Raw genomic sequence first — 23,031 nt, 5'->3', positions numbered from 1 at the left:
AGGATGTCGCCCACATCCTCAGAGACGGTCAGTCTGGATAAAGGAGGATAAAGACTGTTAAGAGCCGAGCAGCAGCAGCTGATCATAAAAACAAACACTTGTTGTGTTTACTTGTTGTTGTTGACAGCGTGGGTGATGAGCTGCGTGGCGCCCTGCTCGAACAGTTCGGCGTCGATGCTGCGGCCTTCATCCTCTGTCACTGCAGGACGAAGGGGAAGATTAAAGGTGTTTAAATATAAAATAAATGTAATGGGACGCCTTCACTTTACCTAAGAGGTGACACACTGAATACCCCCGATGATAACATTTAGATTGTTACATGCTGAAATATAAAGGCAGGTTATGATAATTATGAAAATAACTTTTCGCAGTAGAAAATAACCTATTTTTTTTAACGCTATCTTTCTTTCTTTCTTTTTTTAAGCATTTGGTTGTTTCCTTTTTACATATGCCCCAACATACATTTAGACTAATACCAACTTAAATAACGATAGTTATCAAAAAAGACGTAAATCGACCACAACATAAAACATTTGGACAAACTAGGATTGCTCGTCTACCGCGTTGTTATGGTTACAGTGAAAGTGTACCTGGGGAATTATGTTTTTTTTATATATATTTCAGTTTCCTTTTTAATTAGATACAAATTATGCGCGGTCATATACATGTTTAGACCAACGTTATTACCGATACGTTTGACAAAAAGGTCACAAAAAAAAAAGAATGTGTTGATAATTTCGATCAGGCATTGTTGACAGGCTACCCACCCCGTGCAAACTCGGGGAGAAAACCCCGTCGCTGGCTTTCGGAAGCCCTCTTCTCATGATCCGCCATTAGGAGTGAGCCTGTGGTAAGATCGTGCTCCGTGTGTAAAACCGAATGATTACCACAAAATAACGATTTTAACGAGCATTTCTTTGCAGCAGCAACACCTCATAAGTATTGTGTGTTTTTCCGTGTAGGTGGGTTGAACGCCAGGATGCAGATTTTCGTCAAAACCCTCACGGGGAAGACCATAACCCTCGAGGTGAGCGAGCCGGGATGTGGCGTTCAATGGCTGCAGTTACCTCAAGTTTTATTTACTTGATTGTCAAATATGCGAATATTTACACCTATAATTAACCCCAGTAGTACTTAAAGCAGCTGCTACGGTGCTTAAACGTATTCAAACACCGCTAGAGTGGATGGTGTTCACTGTCGTAGCTTATAATTTAAGCGAAGTGGCTAAGCTAGCAGTTACGCATAGCACCGTAAACACGTGTGGCTGAAGCAGACTTAAAATCACCGTATTTCCACTTTTTAACATATATATTGATGGGAAAAGTTTTGGGCCTTATACCCCAAATGTGATGTCAGTATTGACTGGAAGAAGGTGTCATGACTGACATGTCTCTTTACTCGTTCACAGGTTGAACCTTCAGATACTATCGAAAATGTCAAGGCCAAGATCCAGGACAAAGAGGGTGAGTTACTTTAACTATTTATTTTTGTCATATGTGACGTTATTGCTTTGGTGGCAGATTACTCACTGCTGAGTTACTGTAGGCAGGAAACCAGCGGTGGAATGTAACTAAAGTGCAACTTTACTACGCATGTGTGGCACTTGTACTACCACAGGGGACATTTATGTACATCTATTTACATACATTGTTTTGTTTGTTGTGCAACTCACTGAAGCTACATGTTGAGCTGAGATATATTTGGCTTTTGAAACGTTGAGGGCTCCACTAGAAATGAAAATACGGATGTGTGTGTTTGAACAGTCTTGCTCCTGAGCTGTAATTTGTTATAAATTAAATAACTAGAAATTAACAAATGTCAGAACAAGAGATTTTCAAATATCTGATGTCTAATTGTAGAATCAAGCAAAGTATATGTATGTATGTATGTATGTATATATATGTATGTATATGTATGTTTGTTATTAAGGTGAACATTAAACATGCTGTGCTGCATAACTTAAGTATTTCCGTGGATCAGTTTTTACCTGAAACAGTCAAATTTGAGGTGTTAAGCTCAGCCAGGAGTTTTGAAATAATTGGATGTAAATCTAATTTTTCTGGCGCTACATTGGTTTTAATATTTAAATACACATCTGTCAGAGTCGGACTATCAGTGTGTTCTGTTTTCTTGTCTGCAGGAATCCCTCCTGATCAGCAGAGGTTGATCTTCGCTGGAAAGCAGCTGGAGGACGGACGCACGCTGTCCGACTACAACATCCAGAAGGTGAGACAAAAGTCCAGATCGGACCTAAAATATATGTTTTTATCTCTTATGAAAAATTGTTTTTGAAAGACCAACAAGCTAACTTCTCTTGTCTTCAGGAGTCCACTCTTCACTTGGTGTTGAGGCTGCGTGGTGGTGCTAAGAAGAGGAAGAAGAAGTCTTACACCACCCCCAAGAAGAACAAGCACAAGAGGAAGAAGGTCAAGCTCGCGGTGCTAAAGTACTACAAGGTACAAAATATTACATTATTTAAATAGTGTGTAATGTCATTCAGGTTAAACTACGTCATCTGTTTTGATCAAGTGAGGAAGCAACATCTGAAATACTGAGTTCGATCTTTGAAAACAACGTTTTACTAAGTTTATTCTTTCTGAACTAAAGTGTTTTTCGTTTGTTTCTCCTCCAGGTTGACGAGAACGGTAAAATCCACCGCCTGAGGCGCGAGTGTCCCGCTGACGAGTGCGGTGCCGGTGTTTTCATGGCGAGCCACTTCGACCGTCACTACTGTGGAAAGTGCTGCCTCACCTACTGCTTCAACAAGCCCGAGGAGAAGTAGACTGGTGTTAATAATAAAATAAAGACTCAAATGTTTTGACACATCTCTCAGTTTTCACTGAAGCTTTTCCATCCTATCGTCTTTACAGCCATGACTATACATTTCTAACCTGGAATCTATTCCCAGAAATACCATAAGTATCAACTTAAAATAATTTTGCAGTCTTAGATTAGAGCAAAAACTACAAATTTCCAGCGAGAAGCTGTGCAGCCTCTTTTCAGAGACTAAACTGAATATTTTGGCATTGGACTTCAGGAAATTAGGTTTTGTTTTGCCTTTTTTATTTCATAAAAAATATCAAATTTGGTTACATCTGGAAAGATCATATACAGAGGACTTAATGTTCAAGATGATGTTTAAAAACCTTAATACTGGGTCTATTCATAAAGCATTAACCTGACACGTAACCTCATTTACCTGTTTGCACTGATGCTGCATCAGACCGAATTTAAACCTAAGTTTAGTGGACGACCTGCTCACCTCAGTTATACAGTTGTTGCACGTCTGGAGTTCAAACATGACTGAGGATGATTACGGCATTTAAAGACAATCTTGGGCGCAAGGAAATAAAATTGACATTCCTCACTCATTGCTGATTATAGGTAAATGATTTGTGTCCTTTCGGACTTTCCCACCTTGTTCTTATGTTTGTAAGTTGTAGCAGCAGCTTCTGTCCAGCAGGTGGAGCTGTTCAGTGTTCAAAGGTCTGGAAAAAAAACCTGCAGAACAAAAGTAAAAACAAAATGTTCCACATTCCTGGTTTTAACTGTTTCAGGTATGACAAATAACTCCTGATCATTTCTGTCTTGTCAACATTCCGCTCCAGATAAGGAAATGTTGAGGAATCTAAATCATTTTTAAAGTAAAAAAAAAGTGATTTATCAGTTTAGATTTTCTCAGTCTTTACAAATTGACATTTTAAAATAATTTAAGTCACATCTTAACTTTGACTTCCCAGTCAATTTGTCTTTTCCTGGCATCTTATCAAAACAAAGCTAGGTTGTTTTGCCAAACATACTTTTCCCAGTCAATTTGTCTTTTCCTGGCATCTTATCAAAACAAAGCTAGGTTGTTTTGCCAAACATACTTACAATATGTATATTTTGGGAAATTGTTAATCAAAGCTTGACCATCTGGTTATTTTCAGTTTCATTACAAATTGCTTTGAAAATAAATAAAGATGGTCTGTTTTGTAACAATTCCATATGTCATACCATATTTGAATCTCTCTTCCTGTCAGAAACAAGCTTCCATGAGTCAAAAAACAAACCACAGGTGAAAGAGGCGTTTGTGTACTAAAATAAGGTTATTTACTTAAAAATCGTTACATTGGACAGACTGTATACAGAGTTTATCATTTCCTTGGTAAACTCACAAGGCCAGATGCTGTACAAAACAGCAAAACATTACAGATTTACATATTAGAGATTATTCCTATATACGTTGTCCTGCATATTTATTACAGAGAAAAACACGAAAGCCACTGCTCTCAAATGTATGATCGGTTAGCTTCATTCACGCACACGTGCACATCATCCGACCGCTGAGGAGAATAAAGGAACAGTTCAACATTTCAGGTCTGGACACATTCCAGTACAGAGATAGGCCCAGGGTGCATTTAGCCTAGTTTAGCACAAATACTGTCAGCATGGGGGATCTGCTAGCCTAGCTCAAGTGCTAACTGCTACTAAAATGTTACATTTTGTATATTTGTTTCTAAACTTGTTCAAAAACCAGATTAAACGCATCAATCCAAAAACATTTAGAGCACTTTATGGTGCTAAGCTAATAGCTTCCCCCCGCTTCCAGTCTTTGTGCTAAGCTAGGCTAAACATTCTGGACTAGTTTCCCAAATATTATTAGTGAGAAAGTCCCAAACTGCAACTGAAGTAATGCTTTTAATTATTGAAATAAATCAGATTGAAGAGTGAAACCTGAGTGGGAGGAGCCAAAGTTATTATAGCAACAATTTCAAGAGCAACTGGTTTTCTTTTATTTATAAATAGTCACGTACTTTTTTTTAAAACCATATTTAAAAATGTTTTGAAGTTTTAACGTCCGAGACTTCATTTTTAGACTTCATCTTTCCTTTTACTTAGTAGCCTGAAATGTTAAAAACAGCAAATTAAGAGATGTGGGCGTTGATCCAGAGGTTTTTAGGGAGTCAGAACGAGCTAAAGCGGAGCAAAAAGGACGTATTTACTTTGATATTTCTGCAGTTCTTGTTCCGGTGGACCACCATGGGACATTATTTCAGAAAAAATATGTATGGTAGTAAACTGTTAGAGACAGAAATCTTTGATCATGTTTGAATTGTGCCATGAATTACACACGTTTGTCCATTTAAGGGACCTCTCTATTGGTCCTTTAGCCTCCACCCACTGAGGTTTAACTCAACCAATCAGGTTTCTTTGTGACAGCGGAGCAGCTCAACCTCTTCATAACTGATCAAACCTACAGACAGACGGACAGACAGACAGACAGGACGGTAGACGTCTCTGTGGTGACTCATCGTCTCCTGGAGTCGGCTGGACGTCATCACCACTGCAGCACAGTCTTCTGTTGTGTTTTAAATCCTCTCGTGAGGAGGCACGGCATCTAATGACAACATTTATTTACACGTTAAAATTCACATGTTATAATCGTACCTTTTTTTATAATTAACTCTACTTTTTAGAGTGGAGATATATTTCAATATGGCAGGAGAACTCAGTCCTGAAAGTAACAACAAAAAAATCTGCTTTTTTTTAGCATTTTGAAACAGAAGTGGAGGAAGGTGACGAGGGTCCTTTAAAAAAAAAAAAAAAATAAATCTGTGTTCATTCGCAACGAGCATCGAGAGCTCTCCTTCTCTTCCCTCCATCAAAATTATCTTTATCGCCTCGTTTGGCTTTCACAGAAAGCGTCAAACCCGGCAGAGAGATGAGGAAGAGGAGGAGGAAGGACTCCATGTTTGTTTCCAGACAGACTGAAGATGGAGGAAGGAGAAGGAGGAGACGCACAGTTCAGCCCTGAAATGGGTCCATTATTGTTATCTCCCAACTTCTCCTCCTCCTGATGAAGAGGGGCTGCACTGAGCCTGAGCAGGTCGAGTGTGTACAGGTGGGACGAAGAGGAGGAAGAAGAGGACGAGGGCGGTCAGATCTTGATGTCCTGGGACTCCACCATCTTGGAGAGCGTCTTCTTCACTCGGAGGATGGTGAGGCGGGAGGCGGGGTTAGGAGCCCAGCACTCTGACATCAGCTTCAGCATGGCCCGAAGGCACTAAGGAAGGAAGGAAGGAAGGAAACACACACAGAGCGTTAGGAAAACATGTTTTTGTAGTTTTACCATTTTAATGATACATTTTCTATTTGATTACTTATTTATTATACTTTAGTTTTTTTACTGAGGCCTTTTGTTGTTTCAATCTCCCCTTTGCTGCTGTAATAATACTACTACCAATACATAATAATATAATAATAAAGGATAATCTTATGTTTCAGCAGTTTCAATTTCAGTCATTTTCTAGAAAAACAAATGACAAAATGTTTTTCTCCGTTTTATATCTCAGTAAAATGAATCTTTGGGCTGTTGGAAGTTATACCATTTTTCCCTGACATTTCACAGACAAAAATGTCCAAATTTGATGCTTTCTATCATCATATATGACAGATTTTGGAGTATTTGTTGCACAAAACAAACTTTTTAAATAAATCTCCTTAAGCTGTTGAAAGTTTTAACATGATATTTAAAATTATCTTTCTGTTTTATGTCACAACAAATGTAATATTTTTTGGGTTTTGGACTGTTGAAGTCTCACCTCATCACTGTTCCAGCGGTTGGACACTGTCGGCCGGAGTCCTTTCACGCAAACCACCTCCAGCATGTCTTCATACGACGGGTCAGAAGGAACCATCTCGTAGTACGGCAGCTGGTAGTCCTCCGCAATACCTGAGACAAGAAATACATTTCATTACACACATCTGGATCACGTCTGTTCAGAAAAAGGTAAAGTTTAGAGAGTATATTAGAACAAAGATATTGTCTATTAACATGCCAAATACTTTGTTGATTAATCATTTAATTGTTTGGTCTATAAAATTTCAATTTAAAAATGTATTCAAATGTTTTTCCCACTAATGTTTTAATACTATTTTGGTAAAGATGGAAGATCCTCTGAACTGTATGCAGTACCGTATTTTCACCAGCAGGTGGAGCCTCTTCATTTAATAAAGAAACTAACTGTAGTTCTGCTCTGTGCTGATTTCATTAGACAGGAAGCAGCCGACTTTAACTCAACAAGATTAAAGCTTTGAATGTTTTCACTGACCAATCACAGCCGAGCATCAAACCAAAGAACATCTGCACTTGCAGAAAATGACAGAAATGGGTTCTGATATTAAATTAAGGATGAAGCCAATGATGATTCCCTCGATTGACGACTGACGATTATTTTCTCACTCGGAACAGAAACTATTTGTTTACGAAAGACGAATTGGCAACTATTCTGATAATTCAGCTTCTGAATCTAAAAACAAAAAGTCATCGTTCAATATTTCAAAGATTAAATTAATAATGAAAATGATCGATAGATGCCTGTTCTCAACTAATCATCCAATCTGTAAAATATTAAGAGTTCTTTTAACTCGTTTTGTCGGACTTCAAGTCCAAAACCTTCGAATATTCAATGAAAAAAAAGCAAATCAGGACACCTGAGAAGCTGAAACCAGAAAACTTTTGGCTTTTTTGCTTGAAAATGACTGAAACAATTTAAAGTTAGTTACATTTCTGTTGATGGACTATTTTTAATTAAGAACAGACTCAAAATAATTTGAATTCCTCGTTAACAAAATTAAATACAGACAAACCACTTCATTTGGAAAACCTGTACATTCTAATGCAATCCAGTACAACACAAGAGTGTGTGTGTGCGTGTATGTGTGTGTGTGTGTACCTCCGGTGACGCAGCGTCTGGCCATCTCCCAGATGACGAGGCCGTAGCTGTACATGTCGGCCATGATGTAAGCCTGGAAGTGCATCTTGTTGAGGCTCTCGTCCAGGACCTCGGGGGCCATGTAGCGCCTCGTCCCGACCCGGGTGCTCAGGGGGACGTCCACGTCGTTAGTGTCGCTGAGCAAAGGACAAAGAGAGAGCGCCGTCAGTCACATGCCGAGGTCACAGAAGTCCGTACAGTGGACTCAGAAACGCGTCCGTCTACCTGTTGAACTTGACGGCGAGGCCGAGGTCGGCGATGCAGCAGGCGCCGTTCTTCTTGATCAGGATGTTCTTGCTCTTCAGGTCTCGGTGGGCGATGGCCGGCTTTCCCTGCGTGCCGTAGATCTCGGTGTGCAGGTGACAGAGGCCGCAGGCGGCGGAGTACGCCAGCCGCAGCAGGGTCTGCGTGTCCAGCGTGGTCAGCTTCAGGTAGTCGTACAGAGAACCGATCTCGTGGTAGTCGGTGATGAGGAAGAGCTGCGTGAAGGCGCCGGTGCCTTTGATGTCGGCCGCGATGAAGCCTGCAGGACGGAGAGAAGGAGAGAGAGAGATGATTGACAGGTCAGATCTTCACTGATAATGAAATATGGAAAGAAAAATGCAAGGAACTGTCGCCATGTTTACTTTCCTCCTGACACCTTCAGCTAGAGCTCATAATATATGTTTCTCCCTCTACACTCCAACATTAAAACGTACCAATAATTATGATAAAGAAGTCCCAAAACTGTGGAACTGCCTTTCAAGAACCTGTTGTAAAAGTGAAGTATAAATGTGTTCAGTATAATTGAGGCTGTGATTCGGTACCGAGGATGTTTTCGTGTCTCATCAGGACCGTCTGGTAGATCTCCGTCTCTCTGAACCAGCTGGCTTCCTCTCGGGTGAAGAAGACTTTGACGGCCACCTTCTCTCCCCTCCAGCGGCCGAGCCACACCTCTCCGTACCGCCCCTTACCGATCTGACGCACCATCTGGATCTGCTTGGCGATGGTCCGTTGCACCTGAGAGGCCGAGAGAGGAAGAAGAAGAGTGAGAGAGTGAGAGTGAGTGAGTGAGTGAGTGAGAGAGATAGAGACACACACACACACACACACACAGAGTCTTTGTTAAATGGCATTGAAAAAGTAACATTTTTGGTTGCATTGTACACGTTTAACTTTAGAGTCTAAATTCTGGGGAAACTTGGATAAACGTGTAAATACTGTTCCTTTAATTTTGAATGTGCATGTTTATGTAATTAATGTGATTGTCCTCCAGGTGCAGTGCTGTGTTCCTACCAGCAGGGGGAGCCCGGAGCCGCTGCCGGAGCTCTGTGATTGGTGGATGAGGTCTTTGAGGGACTCTCCAACCGGGATGAAGACCTCCTGCTCCAGATCCTTGTGATACCGCTGACGCTCACTCTGCCACTTGTACCTGACACACAGAGTTATATCAGTAAATACAGAATAACAGGCAGTTTATTTCAACCGACAGTCACTTCTACCTGAGAGACCACCTTCATTCAAAGGTTACATGGCCTACAAGTCTTAACATGATGATATCTTTCGGTATACGAGGTGCTGAGGATGACGTCCTACCTGTAGTAACAGACCACGGTGACACAGATCAGAGTGCAGCAGCAGACCGCCATCGAGATGAGGAAGGCCAGCCAGTGAGGGCTGCCGTCTGGAAAACAAAAAAACACTGGAGGTTAACTCTACGATCGCCTGATGAACACCTGAACCTCTCCGCTGTGGGGGAGTGTGGATGTTACCGGGGGGAGGCTGAGGGGGGAGGGTGGGCTGCAGGTCTTTGTTGCAGAAGTCGGTGTCGCAGCACTCGATCGTCCTCCTGGTCTGAGCGTTGGGAGAGTCCTGTCGATCACAACGATCACACGATCGATCAATTAAACATCGTTTTCTGTCTCACAGTTGACAGGAACACTGTCACAGTGACACAAGTGTGCGTGTGTGTGTGTTAAAGGTATTGTGTGTGTATGTGTGTGTACCTTGCACTGGAAGTGTGATCCTTCATACTTCATGCAGCCGGAGGTGAGGACGGCCTCCCCGTGCTCGTCCTCCTCGATGATGGCGAAACACTGACCGTTGGTCCTGAGGATCAGATCACAGATCAGTCATACGGATCAATAACAATGACTTTAACCGTCCGTGGCTGATCGGCTGTCAGTCTACCGTCCTTCAAGGCTGGACTGAATGTTTTCGGGGCCCTTGGTCAGATGTCGTCTCTACTCACTGGCAGGTGCTGTTGATGGCGTCCTCGGGACAGTGTCCGGAGCACGAGCAGCTGAGGAAACGGGCGGCGTCCTCGGGAGCAATCGTCGAGTCCTCGCCGGGCCGCCGGGCCTCAGGTTTCACCCCCGTCCCCTGCAGGACGTGGTCCGGGTTCTGACCTGCAGCTGGAAGGAGAAACACGGACAAGAAGTCAGAACCAGAACCAGGTTTAGAGTTTTATTGAATGTTTTAAATGAAGAAAGACAATAATTCTTCAGTCAATACAATATCTCATTTGATGGTCTCAATTTAAACTGTGTTAAATACAGGACTCATGAGGGGAGAGCTGAGAGATCAGACCTATCAGAGTGACTCCTGCAGGAGGTGAAACATTCCTCTATCAGCACAGGAGGAGGACCATAAAAGGACCACAGGCTATTTATACAACTGTGACTGAATCCCGTTATAATCTTTACATTTTAGGCATTTTTATTCTCCTTTTATTATACGCATATGAAATCATTGGCTGTACACGTTACGATGATTATGATCCCAACTAACAGACCAATTACCCTCCATGTTGGACAACGATTATGTTCAACATCTGCCGATATTTTCAGATGAATTGGTTCGTCTGTAAAATGTCAGGATATTGTTAAAGATGCAGATATCGACAATTAAGTTTCTGTTTAAAAATCACACAGTAAGCACATTTAAAGGGGGCCATTGGCTGCAAACACTTGGTTAAGGAGATAATATTCCAGAGATGTAAAGAGGTCAGACAGACTTAATCCACCTTAAAGGTCTTTTGTTTATCTCCAGTCCTCCTTTAATCTCTCCGTTACTTAGTATTTATTTTGCATCAACCTCACGTCTCTCCTCTCTCTCTCTCTAAGCTCAAAGTAAAAACAGAGTGAGGTGTGCAGACGTGCATGTTGTCATGTCTGGACATGAACTACCTGCACAGCTACACTTTGAGCTGCCCGTCTGTCTGCACGTCTCTCTCTCTCTTTTCTCTGTTGCCACCACAGAAGACATCGACTGTGACTCTGCAGACTGGAACGCAGGCGTAAGAGTGAGAAAGCAGAAGAAGAAGAAACGCCTGATTTTGATGAGCTTCCTCTTATTAAGCTGAGTCGGCACATTAGGGCTGAGGGCAGCTCTGATTGGCTAAAACAAAATAAAGTTATGCGTGCCTGGAGCGAGGAGGAAGGAGACGTGAAGGGAATGGTGGGTGTGCTGAGGCTGGAAATGGCTGCTCCATACACATGTGTGCTTAATTGTACCGGCAGCCAGAGTGGAGACTGAGGTCTGGCAGAGAGCACGCTGGGTAATCAGACTCTTAAAGTCACAGCGTCGTTTCAGGCCGACTGTTTATTTACAGCAGAGTGATGAAACACTCTGATCTGAATGCGCTCTCATCTTAAAACACCGAACTAGAGGAAGCTGTGAGCACAGACGCTCAGTTCCGCGTCGTAGCCGTCGGTGAGGTCCGCAGACACAAAGTGAACGGCTCAGCTGTCACGCAGAGAAACGTTACGACTGTGAGTTAGTCAGCAGTGACTCACTGTCTGCTAATAGGAAGCGGATGAACGTTTATAAAACTAAAACAGCTGAAAGAATGAATCAATCGAAGGAAAAAGAATCGGCACCTCTCTTGTTAATCAAGAGATGTAATTCAGTTGAAAGATTTGCTGTTTTTCTCCGTCACATCTTTAAGTTTGTATAATTAATATCTTTAGGTTTTAGACTTTACAACAGTTAAAGACATCCCCTTGGAAATTAAGCAGGTTTATGGATGAAAGTATGAAGTTAGGAATGTGGGTGACAGCAGACTGGGGAGCGTTTGTTTCAGCCGTTTTATGTTCCAGTTGCTGAATTTGCTCAGTTTTGGTCGGTGTGGTCTGCAGACGCAACGCTATCTGTTCTGCTCTCCTGCAGAGAAACTTTACGACGCTGAGCGAGTCAACAATGACTCACCGACTGCAAATACGCAGAGAAATAAAGATGGTTTGATCAAACTCAATGGACACTGTAAACGAATGGAAATAAAAGAGGGTAAAAGAATAATTAAGATGGAGACAACAAGAAACAGCACTTTGGGAATATAAATACCGTACTTCAGTCTATGAACCGTTCCCTCTCTTTGGTAACAAAACTGTGGTGGAGGAAGTATTCAGATCCTTTACTTCAGTAAAAGTACAAATACAACACAGTGAAAGTTCAGTGAATGTGGCCGAGCTGCTGGTAAAGCAGGCCACAGAGCGCTTGTTTTACCACCCGGCCCGTCGCAGTTGCTTGTTTTTTTTAAGTGTGGCTGAAGGAGAGGAGTTAAACGGTATCTGAAAGTCATCATCTCCTCTGTGTTGGAAATGTACCAGACTCACTCCGAACTACCCCGAGGTGATAAACTCCACCCGTCTGGTACGGCATGCTTTCTAAAACAAACAAATGATCTGTAAACACTGTGACTTCACAGCGGGGCTGAGGACAGGAGTGTTATTGTTGTTTGGGCTGAATGAGTGGCAGCTGCGACACGTTAAACTCGATATAAACTATCTGTTTGGGTTGTGGATGATATGATCAGACGGAGATATTTAGTTGTTTTAAGTGTGATGATTTTATCTGTTTTTGGGATGTCCGGCCTCTTATAAGACATCACTGGACTCTTGTTTCAGGCCACAAAACGTGTCAAAACGGTCAAGTAGTGAATATTATTTATAATCTTGCAAGTGTTTTCTTAAAGAAATGTGTTTGTAAGTCTGCTTGTGTTTATGCAACATTTAACATTTGACAGCTTTGGCTATAAAAAGGCGTTTTGTAGCCACATGTATACTATATACACTAAAGTAAGATATGAAAACAGTAACGTTTTGGTATCAGACACCTTTTAAAACAATTTTTTAATTCAAACATTAATTAAGGTTAAAAGGTGTAAATGATTTTACTGCTCGTCCAAACAGAGACAAATAAGACAAGAGGACAGAGAGGAAATAAGGACAGAGAGGACAGAAAGGAAAGAGAGGACAGAGAAGAAAGAAAGGACATAAAGGAAAGAAAGGAAAGAGGACAGAGAGGAAAGAGGACAGTGAGGACAGTGAGGACAGCTCAGCTGTCGACCACACTGAAACCCCGAGAGGATGATCGGTGTCTCCTCCCTCTGCCTCCTCTGACCTTGGACACAGAGGGGGAGGAGGAGGAGGAGGAGGAGGAGCAAGTGTACGAGACGAGAAAGAGAAACGGGGACAAACTGCCTCTGAGGCTGAGGGGGTGAAAACGATATCCTGCAGGATTCACTTCACAATCAATTTCCGATCCACTAAACAGAAAGAACTGTTTGTGTGTTTCTTGTTTAGTTCCACTGCAGCACACCGCTGACTCGTTCCTCCTCTGAAACATAACTGGTGCTTAAGCTGAACGGTCCTGATGACGGTCACCGTCAGAAGCTGGGAACAGTGTAACAGCACACATCTTCTTCATGCATTGATCCGAGCGTGTTTCTGTTTTCTGACTGAGAACAATGAAATAAAAGTAACTTAATGACCAACATCACAGGTCCATTGTTGTTTTTGTAAAAACAGAAGTTGGGTCTGAAGAGAGTAAGGAAGGAAACAGTCAGTGGTCCGTTTAAATTGTTCTGTAGGCGATGAGTACAAAGCATTCACACAATGCTTCAATCTCCATATCGCAAAGCTCATTATTAAGTTATTAAGTCACAAATACTGCCTTTTTTTATCTGAACGGCAAACACACGTTAACATTATTTATTACACAGAGAGAATCGCTTAAGAGTTGTAGAAGATCAGAATTGCTGCTTTAAATGAGCACCAACAGACATTGAAAGAGTCATTTTATGAGCTCTAACAAAGCTCGAGTGTCCAGAATCTACAGTGTGAAGCTCATCCTGCCAAAATGTCAGCGATTTGATGGTTTGATGACGTACTTGACATGTGGAGACTTGTTGTAAAATAACTTTTAGAGTGGAAAGTATTTCGGGAGGAACCTGGCGACAGCAAATAAACATCCTGAATATCCTCACAGACTTCTTTCTGTCGACCGTCTGAAGGAGGACCGGGACGCAGAGGAGAGACGGGTTCTCTCTCGTTACGAGCCGTCATCACTTCTGCAGGTCGACCGGAGAGGACGACACACAGCTGATGATCAGAGAGCGCGATCCATTCCTGATACAACACCCTGCACCAGTCATGTCACCTCTATCACCTGAGAGTAGCCGTACAGCCACGTATGCAAAGGCATTTCAGGGTATTTCAGCTAACTATTTTAGTTCATTCAACAGAAACTGGGACATCAGGAGTTGAAGCATTCTTACTTATGTCATGCTCTTATTTTGAAGGCCTCTATCATTAAAAAAATAAATAAAAATCTGATTCGAGAAACACAGTTGAAGCGTGGAAATCAGCCGCATCTCTCGATGTCAGTGTCAGAAAAGACCCAGTGAGAGGAAATGAACAGTGTTTCAAAGCGTCTCCAGAGGGACTGAAGGATATTTCCGGTGAACAATGGCTGTTTGGAGCATTTAGCGCCGCTGACAGCTCGTACAGCGGCATACAGGAAGCAGTTAATGTGCAGAGAGGAAACCAGAGCGGCAACAATCAGCTCAACAGCTTCCTGCAGGGGGGGAGGGGGGGGGGGGGTCCTACTGCCACATTCAGACCAGCACTGGAAATTTAAAGCCAAAGTGAGAAAAACTTTCGAGGGAAGACTTTTGAGTCTGGAAACATGAATAAACAAGAGGAGAAATAGTCCGATAGTCTGATAAGACGACAGAAGCGGTCTCTCCTTTTCCTCCACAGATTGTCAGTCACAGTCAGTAACACTGTGCAGAGCACCGCCCTGCTCTTATCAGCCGGCTCGCTGTGTTCGTAGGGCAGAAGGTGACCTTTCACATGTTCAGGGCGGCCGCTTTTGTGACACATCCACTCAGTGCTGACGAAATCTGAACAAAAAGCACATCTATGTTCCTGTTTTTGCCCCAAAAACTGAGGTTTAAAACATGTTATCCCCCCTTTGTTTCACATGAGGAAAAACTAATGCGGGTTGGAAAAAGCTATTTGTTTTTAGGTCTTGGATGCTACATGGACACCTTTCTTTTAATGCATTAAATACTGCAGTTTTAAGCTTGCTATTTTACTCAAAAAGACTTCCTCTTACCAAACACCATTTTAGAAAACACTACCGGTAAATCAACTAGTTGGTTGGACAAGCTTCCCAAACACATGATCATCTAGTTACTTCAGAAAGGTAAAGGAGTGAAAATGTTCCCATCAGGATCCGTTTTAGTTTTAGAGGATCCTCTATTGTTTCTAAAAGTCCCTCCATTATCAGCCAATTGACACTTAATCACAGCTTTAAGAAAAGTCCTCTGATACAGAGCTGTGTGCACAGGGAGGGGGGGCATGATGACTTTTAATGTTAATGTACTGCTTATCTCTCTGAAAACAAACCGAAGAGTTAATGAGTAACTCTACTCATGAAACTCCCTCCGTGTGTTTAAAGTCTATGACTGAAAAACAAGGATAGATCAGAGGCGATGTTGTAATTCATCAAATGGTTGAGCTCGTCTGATTTGCAGCGTAACGTTAGAGAAGTATGTCTCTCATGTCTGCGGATGATGATGTTTAAGATATTTCAAAGATGGAGTATAATATAATCCCCATATAAATGATTGAAAGAGCCGAGCAGTGACGTGGATGTTGAATGTCTTACCGTCAGCTCTGAGGGTCAGCAGCAGAGCGGCGGCCATCGCAGCCAAACAGAGCGGTAGACCTGCCATCCTGCAGCAGAGACCGGACCGAGACCGGACCGGAACTGGGCCCAGACCGGGCCGGGCTCTGTGGTCAGGAGCTTTCTGGTCCGCCGATACTCAAAGAGTCTTGATAAATGTCTTTAACAATCCACAGCAGGAGTCAAGGGAGGTGGGGGGGGGGGAGGAGGAGGAGGGGGGTGTAGCTCCAGCCGGCCAGAAGAGGCCTCAGAGAGGATGAGGATCCGCAGGAAAACGAGCAGGAGCGATGCAAAGAGGGGGGAAGACGATGGGATGGCGATATCACAATATCAGGTCTTCTTCTGTCTCACTGGCTCTTTGGGTCCAAAACCCTGAAGAAGGAGAAGATACACAATTAGGTTGATTCAAACATCAGCTGATGAAGTCTATGAGAACAGAGCAAGACTTGGTTTTTAAACTTCTAACAGGTGGTTTGGTTTAGTTGGGCTCCTTGTCTCTCCCTCTACACCCCCCCCCCCCAGTGTGCCGTGACCCCAGCCGGCCCGGCGCTGGCCTCCGACGGTCCAACTAACTACCAAATCATTTGTCCAGGGATGTTCTGCAAATTACAGGCGCTGGCCCTGCGCAGTGCTTATAAAGGCATGTCGCAATTAGTGGGTGCCGAAAGGGATGGAGGTGTGTGTGTGTGTGTGTGTGTGTGTGTGTGTGTGTGTGTGTGTGTGCGTGAGAGAATTAGTGGTGCTGCGTGGCCGGTGGCCGTCACTTTTCATTTGCCCGGGGGGACAAAGAGGCCCGACCTGCGACCCACTTTTCACACATCTCTGGCTGAGGGGACCGAGAACAAAGACAAAGACACAAAGACACACACACACACACACACACACACACACACACACACACACACACACACTGACGCGTGTATACGTAAGCGTGTGCATGTGTGTATTATGGCAAGTGAATGAGGGGTTAGCGTAGTGGGATGTGAGACAGGAAAAGTGTGTGTGTGGAATGAGAGGCAAGATAGGGAAACGAGTGGATGTATGTGTGGGCTTGTATTGCCCTCTTTGTGAGGACCACTTTTCAGCTTTAAACCATCGTAGTGAGGACATTTCTGCATTGTGAGGACAGTCTGAATCAAGACATAACATGGTGTCTCCAGCCACCTCTTTTCACCAGCAAGCAGTCTGATAACATGATATTGCTCGACAGTAAAAGCTATATTTAACAAAGACGTCAAACTCTCAGAACCCACGTTTTTATATAATGTGTATATATAATGTGTGTGTGTGTGTGTGTGTGTGTGTGTATAGTAACTGAAGGAGTGTGTATTGAGATACTGTATGCAACACCGAATGGGTTTTTATCTGCGTCGGCGTCACTGTGTCGATAACAGGAAAGTGGAAGAATCTGCACCTCGCTGGCACAACAAAACCTCTAGTTTATGTGTCTCTTTGCTCCATTTAGAGAGCAGACAACAACAAGAGCAGCAGTACCAGCAGGAGGAAGAGGATGGTGAGATAAAACACACACACACACACACACACACACACACACACACACACACACACACACACACACACACACACACACACACACACACACACACACACACACACACACACACACACACACACACACACACACACACACACACACACACACACACACACACTCAGAGAGAAGGAGGGCAAGACAAGGCAGGTTCAGGAAGACAGGAAGCTGCCTCCACGCCATGCAACCCCCTCCTCTGTTCTCCACACCCACCCTTTCCTAAATCAGCTAACACACACACTTCCCTTTAAAAACACACGGTAAAGTGATTGCATACACTGCACACAGTATACACACACACACACACAACAAATGATTACATCAGTCAAATTGAAATGTACATTTAAGAGAGGAAATGCAAGTCTACAAACTCTAAACCCTCAAGGCGTCAGGAAACTTTCACTCCTCCTCCTCCTCCTCTTCCTCCTCCTCGTGTTCAAACTTGTCTCTAATCCTTCGTCTGTTTCTCAGTCAAACAACAAACTCCTTCCCTCAGCAGCAGAAGCTGACAGAGAGCGATGCAGAGATTTACTAAATAAATGCCGATGCCAGCGTCACGTTTCTGCCGACTCATGTTCTCCGGATATCGATTATTAAATGCACGACGTTAAGATGTTGACATGCAGATTTTCAAATAATTAGCTATCATGATGAGTGTTGAGGTTACCTTATTATATTTCTAAGAATAGTATTTGTAGAAAGTAACATTTACTAAAGTACTGTAGTTATGTGTGTATTTATATAAAGGTTTGATACAAATGAAGGTCCTAGTGAATGTACAAATAACTGAAGGAGCTCCATACGAATGCAATGTTTGCTATAAACCTGCTCTGTCCTGTCCCTAGTCTGTCCCTAGTCTGTCCCGTCTCCCTCCTCCTCAGCTAGCAGGAGGTTAATGTAGCGTAGCTGCTCTGGCTACCTGGACGTGACATCAGAGTCTTGGAGGACGGGAATGAAAGGAGTCATTGTTAGCGGTCCCACCTGCACAGAATAAAACACCCGTATAGGGAACCACTGAGCCGTAGCCAGTTTTCCCCCCCTCGGGGGAAGGAATTTGAGGTCACACTGCCCTGGGGATGCTGGGAAATCTGCTGGGACAGAAACCCAAGCAGAGGGTTAAGAGTCGTAGAAGAAAGAGAGCTCTTTAAAAGCTTCTGGGTATAATAACTTTTCATTTGGCTGGAGAGGTAGCTGGCAATAAAAACTATTATGTAAAGTGATATTACACTGCCATGAGCGGTGGCTACTGCAGCAGACTGTATGAATACACAGTTATACTGCAAGTACTTCTATTATTACCAGGGTCAGTAAAATGACAATTAATCAATTCGTTGACAGAATTTAGTATGTTGATAATCGATTAATCAGCCATTTAACAAGCAAAGAGTTGAATCGTTCACTGGTTCCAGTTTCGCAAACTTGAGTATTTGATACTTTTCTCTGCTGTACATCATTTTAAATTCAATATATTTTGGTTCGAGGACAACATAAGACATTTAACATAATGCCTTGACACTTTCTTCAATACTAACTTTTGGTCAGTGTGTGCGTTCATTGGGTGAAAGGTTTTACGACATCAAAATGTTGGACAGCTTGTTTTGGAAAGCGCTGCAACTCTGAAGCAGTTCCAGCTCCTCGCGTTCACACGTGATTTATTAACTTTACCTCATCGAGCCGTTAAAATACTGGAAAATGACACTCGACCTTTGGTTTGGTAGAGAGGCATTAATAATCCATCTCTCGTACCCCCCCGCCCGTGTCCCTCCTGGACGGACTGAGGCGCGAGGGGCCAGACATCAATAATCAAGCCTTAATGCGTCTCCACTTCCTGCTCCGGGGGGAGAATGGCAGCAGACGAAATAAACGGCACGAGAGGCCCGATTGGAGGGCCGGCGGAGACCGACGGCTCCTGAGCTCTACAAATAAATGCAGTAATGAGGGAGATCGGGATCGCTGAGGTGGAGATTATTAACGGGACAGCTGGGATGGAGCACAGCGGGGTGACGGGACGGGCTGAGGCGTGTTTGTTTTTCTGCATTAGTTTCATCCCCAGCGTCTTATCAGACCAATTAATATGATTTTTATCTATTTATTCATTGATTCGTCTGTAAAATGTCAGAAAATAGTGGAAGGTTAATGCCAAAGGGACTTAAGGCACATTTCTAAATTAAATAGTTTTAATAAAAGGAGCATTGTCATTTATTTCAACAATAACAATGTTATTATGCAGATTTTCATCAGTTTCCAGAGATAATGAAACAGCTGCGTTGACAAATAATTTCGGAATTAATATAGAATCAAACTAAAGTTATGACTCAAAGGATGAGTTTGAATTTTGTTGCAATCTGGTTTGAAGATGAAAACGAGCAGACATGAACAGTCCAGACTATTTCTGTGTTTTTACACATTGGTAACAAATAGAATAACAACTTTATAATGTTTGGTCTGTTCATATAGCAGAATGTTTTCAGTTAGTTTCTCCTCGTCTGCTGTGAGAAACAACAGGACAACAGAAGACGATCAACTCAATTGAGAAGAAGTACGGTGGCCTGGATGTGCAAAACTAGACATCAAGTTTTTATTCTTCCTTTTACTGATATATTTTGTGTTTATTCCCTTACATTCCAGTATCTTATTTACCCTTTTCCTCTCTTTTTGTTGACTCTTTCCCCTCTTCATTGACGTCTCTTATGTCCTCCCTTCCTCTTCTTTCCTTCATCTTACCTCTTTCTTCCCCCAGTCTCCATTTCCATTTGCTTTCCCGTTTCCCTCCCCCTCTTCTCTTCCTGCTGCTTCTCATTTCTCCTCTCTCTCTCTCTCTCTCTCTCCCTCCATCTTGGCCCCGTTCCCCGTCCCCTCCGGGGCCCCCTCCTTGCAGGCGGGCCTCTGGGTGCTGCAGCAGCAGCCTCCCTGTTGCCCGACATGCCTTTCGGGGCCTGGGAGACTGCAGGCCAGACTTTCTGGCTCCACCGCCATTGTTTGCATGGCTGCTCTGCGCCTCATCCCCGGCGATGGATTAGCATAAGAATACCCAGAACCACCCAGAGCCTCTTCCTCCCCGCATCTTCATCTTCATCACCATCCTTTAGTAAATCCCACAAATTAACGTAGGATACTCTTCTTCTACCACCACGGAGTTAATGTGGTAAATGACACGATGTTTCCGTCTCTGGCTTTTAGGTACAGCGGGAATTAAACCCACAACCCAGATAAGTTTCTTGCGTCATCTATTAGATTACAGGCAACTTTAAATAGACATATAATGCAGATTGTCTTCATTTTAAAGATGAATGAAGAATGTGTATGATTTCGAAGTGGCCGTTTCCTAGAAATGCAGCCGTTAGTCTCCTAAAAGAGCGAGTAGCACCACACAGGTTTTTCCTTTTAGTCTTTGTCTCAGAGGGAATTGAACCCGTCAGTGTTTGAGTCTCGTTCGTCTCAGAAACACAAATGAATGCGAGGAGGGAGAGTGTGCCGCTCAGAGAGTGGGCAGCAGAGAAGCCTAACTTCATTATGCTGAGCAGCTTTAGCTACAAACTGGAAACATTTGCTTCCTCACATTCCTCCCTCTTCATTTATCATGTTAGAGCAACACAAATTACCCAGCATCCTCGGGGGCAATACAGGTTTATGGTCCATTTAAAGGAGAGCTGGGCGATATATCGATTTTATCAATTCATGTGAATGCATGGCTTTAGGATGACGTTTATAAAATGAAAAAGGATCTCTGCTTTAACTTTGGCATTAAGGGTAATGAACTGCTGCCGCTTCCATTAAGGGTCCAGTAGTTCATAGTAAACATGCTCGATCTCTTCAGACACAGATAACATATCGAGATGGGAGCGTGTGCCAATGAGGGCCGTCACCCATTATTCTAAATTTGAATATATATTTTTTTAAAAGGTAAAAAGACAACTCATATTTGGATAAGAAAATCATTTCTCATCCCTCGTCCCTTGCAGGCTTTTAGAGTGAGCGTCAGGAATAGGGCTGAGGCGATTCGTCGACACAATTGAGACAGACAGACATTGAGCTCGGCCACACAGTCATTAAGTAATAAACCAGCACAACATGGTTCCCTAAAGGTGATTTTAATCACTCTAATCGCCATAGAAAACAGGTCGATCCATCACCGGCACAGCGTCGCCTTTGCACCGCCACAGAAGAGTCATAAAGCAAACATACATAAAAACCAACGTTATGATCATAAATCACACTGATGAGTGAGCGGACACCAGAGGACGGGGAGGTTCCCAACACAACCTTCCCCAGTTAAACCAGTTAGCTCACATAAGACAGAACCAAGCTCCCAACAGCATCGGTGGAATGGTTTCAAGGGAGGTAAACAAAAAGAAAGATGTATTTTCTAAACAAAACTAACACGTCAATCCCCGAAAAAGCCAAATTTCCCCTCTAGGTTCCCCAGGTTTTTGGACTGAGTACGGTGCATCACTCTATTTAACAGCATGGCTACATCAACGAGCCATTAAGCAACAGGTAATGTAAAACACACCCCAACAGCACACACTGAAGCAAGTCACAGCACTGATAGCGTCCTCACTGTGGACCGAGTGCGACCTCGCTCTCAGAGACAGGAAGTTTACCGTTAAGCCCCGCCCTCCTCACCCTCATGTGCCTGTCAATCATTTTTTTCTGTCTGAGGTCAGCAGCATTCGGAGCCAATCAGACTCCGATGTTAAGAACTTCTTTTCTGGTGTTTTTGGAAGGCCATTTTCTGCCTCGGCTGCTGCCAGCGGGCCACACTGGTTTGATCCCATTATGAAGGAATGGAAACTGGACAGACGACTGGAACTCAGACAGCTTTCCCCAGAGACACAAAAAAAACTAACATAAAACTAAAATATAACTAATTATAGCAGACAGAATATTGGCTGTGTGTGTGTGGGTGTGTGTGTGGGTGGTCTGGTCCGAGACCGGACTCCGTGAAGGGAGGCCGGATGGTTTCATCCACCGTGTCGCATTGGAAACTACAGCCAGGCCACAGAGCCGAGCACGGACAACCCACCGGTATAGGTGGTCCTGTGTGTGAGTTTTTGTTTGAAGAAGAAGCTAAAAAATTGAATATATGCACCGATTTATGATCAGAAATATAAAGTTAGGGGTGAACACAAAATGGCAAAGTCTACAAAGACACACAAAAACAGGAATCAAGTAAATAAAGTGCAAAGCAGAAATACATAAAGAGAAAGATAAACAGGATCAGAAATCAGTTTACGCTCTGGGGCTCAACCTCCAAATGTCCATGTGTGTGTTTAGATCACAACCTCAGTATCCTTATAAATCTCTAAAATCGCAATTGTTTAAATTATGTTATCTTTTATATGTATATATCCTATCTTTTCAGGATTTACTCTTATTATTGGTTATTATGCACAAGGCACTTTGTAACTTTGTTTTGAAAGGTGCTAAATTAAGGTACTTACAGTGTAAACTGCTTATAATGAACATGGTAAACGTGACATTGGATCAAACAGCTTGGCACAGAATCAAATGCTCTTTAAATCATTTGTATTGTTTACACATCTCTCCCTTGATATGTGTGGTAACCCGTGTGTTTTCCGGCTACTTGAGGCTGTTGCAGCGTGCGCATTGAAAATCAAAGCAAGTTAAACGTCTGATGATCCCGGCTTTAGTCAGAAGCCACATTCAGGACGCATTCACCTCAGATACTGCTCATTTTAAAATCTTAAAACAAATGATAAGAGTGAAGCTGTGACTGTAAGCTCACCACAGTGACTCAGTCTGAGG

The 23,031-nt window shown here is 43.0% G+C and overlaps 2 protein-coding genes across 3 annotated transcripts in view; one reads left to right on the top strand and one right to left on the bottom strand.

Moving 5' to 3' along the window:
• The first annotated feature begins 806 nt into the window (after positions 1–806).
• On the top strand, positions 807–2,827 carry rps27a (ribosomal protein S27a). Its single transcript, XM_079279637.1, has 6 exons — positions 807–850; positions 963–1,027; positions 1,409–1,463; positions 2,141–2,226; positions 2,325–2,456; positions 2,633–2,827. Exons 2-6 carry the CDS (start codon positions 980–982, stop codon positions 2,780–2,782), a joined length of 471 nt encoding a protein of 156 aa, XP_079135763.1. The 5' UTR covers positions 807–850; positions 963–979; the 3' UTR covers positions 2,783–2,827.
• A 1,248-nt stretch (positions 2,828–4,075) lies between these two features.
• The window catches only part of LOC306785618 (bone morphogenetic protein receptor type-1A-like), a 32,635-nt gene continuing 13,679 nt past the window's right edge, over positions 4,076–23,031 (bottom strand). For both annotated transcript variants that reach the window (XM_079280054.1, XM_079280055.1), the window contains exons 3-13: positions 15,693–16,082; positions 9,988–10,150; positions 9,743–9,845; positions 9,509–9,608; positions 9,333–9,420; positions 9,033–9,168; positions 8,564–8,756; positions 7,983–8,280; positions 7,719–7,894; positions 6,585–6,715; positions 4,076–6,046 (exon numbers count right to left, since the gene is read on the bottom strand). In XM_079280054.1, the coding sequence (XP_079136180.1) occupies positions 5,921–6,046; positions 6,585–6,715; positions 7,719–7,894; positions 7,983–8,280; positions 8,564–8,756; positions 9,033–9,168; positions 9,333–9,420; positions 9,509–9,608; positions 9,743–9,845; positions 9,988–10,150; positions 15,693–15,759 (1,581 nt within the window). In that variant the 5' untranslated portion in view covers positions 15,760–16,082 and the 3' untranslated portion in view covers positions 4,076–5,920. The remainder of the gene's footprint in view (positions 6,047–6,584; positions 6,716–7,718; positions 7,895–7,982; positions 8,281–8,563; positions 8,757–9,032; positions 9,169–9,332; positions 9,421–9,508; positions 9,609–9,742; positions 9,846–9,987; positions 10,151–15,692; positions 16,083–23,031) is intronic.

Source organism: Melanostigma gelatinosum, assembly GCF_949748355.1.
Source record: "Melanostigma gelatinosum genome assembly, chromosome: 12".
NCBI lineage: Eukaryota > Metazoa > Chordata > Actinopteri > Perciformes > Zoarcidae > Melanostigma > Melanostigma gelatinosum.
The sequence above is the reverse complement of the archived record's forward strand: the minus strand, read 5'-3'. Positions and strand labels throughout refer to the sequence as shown.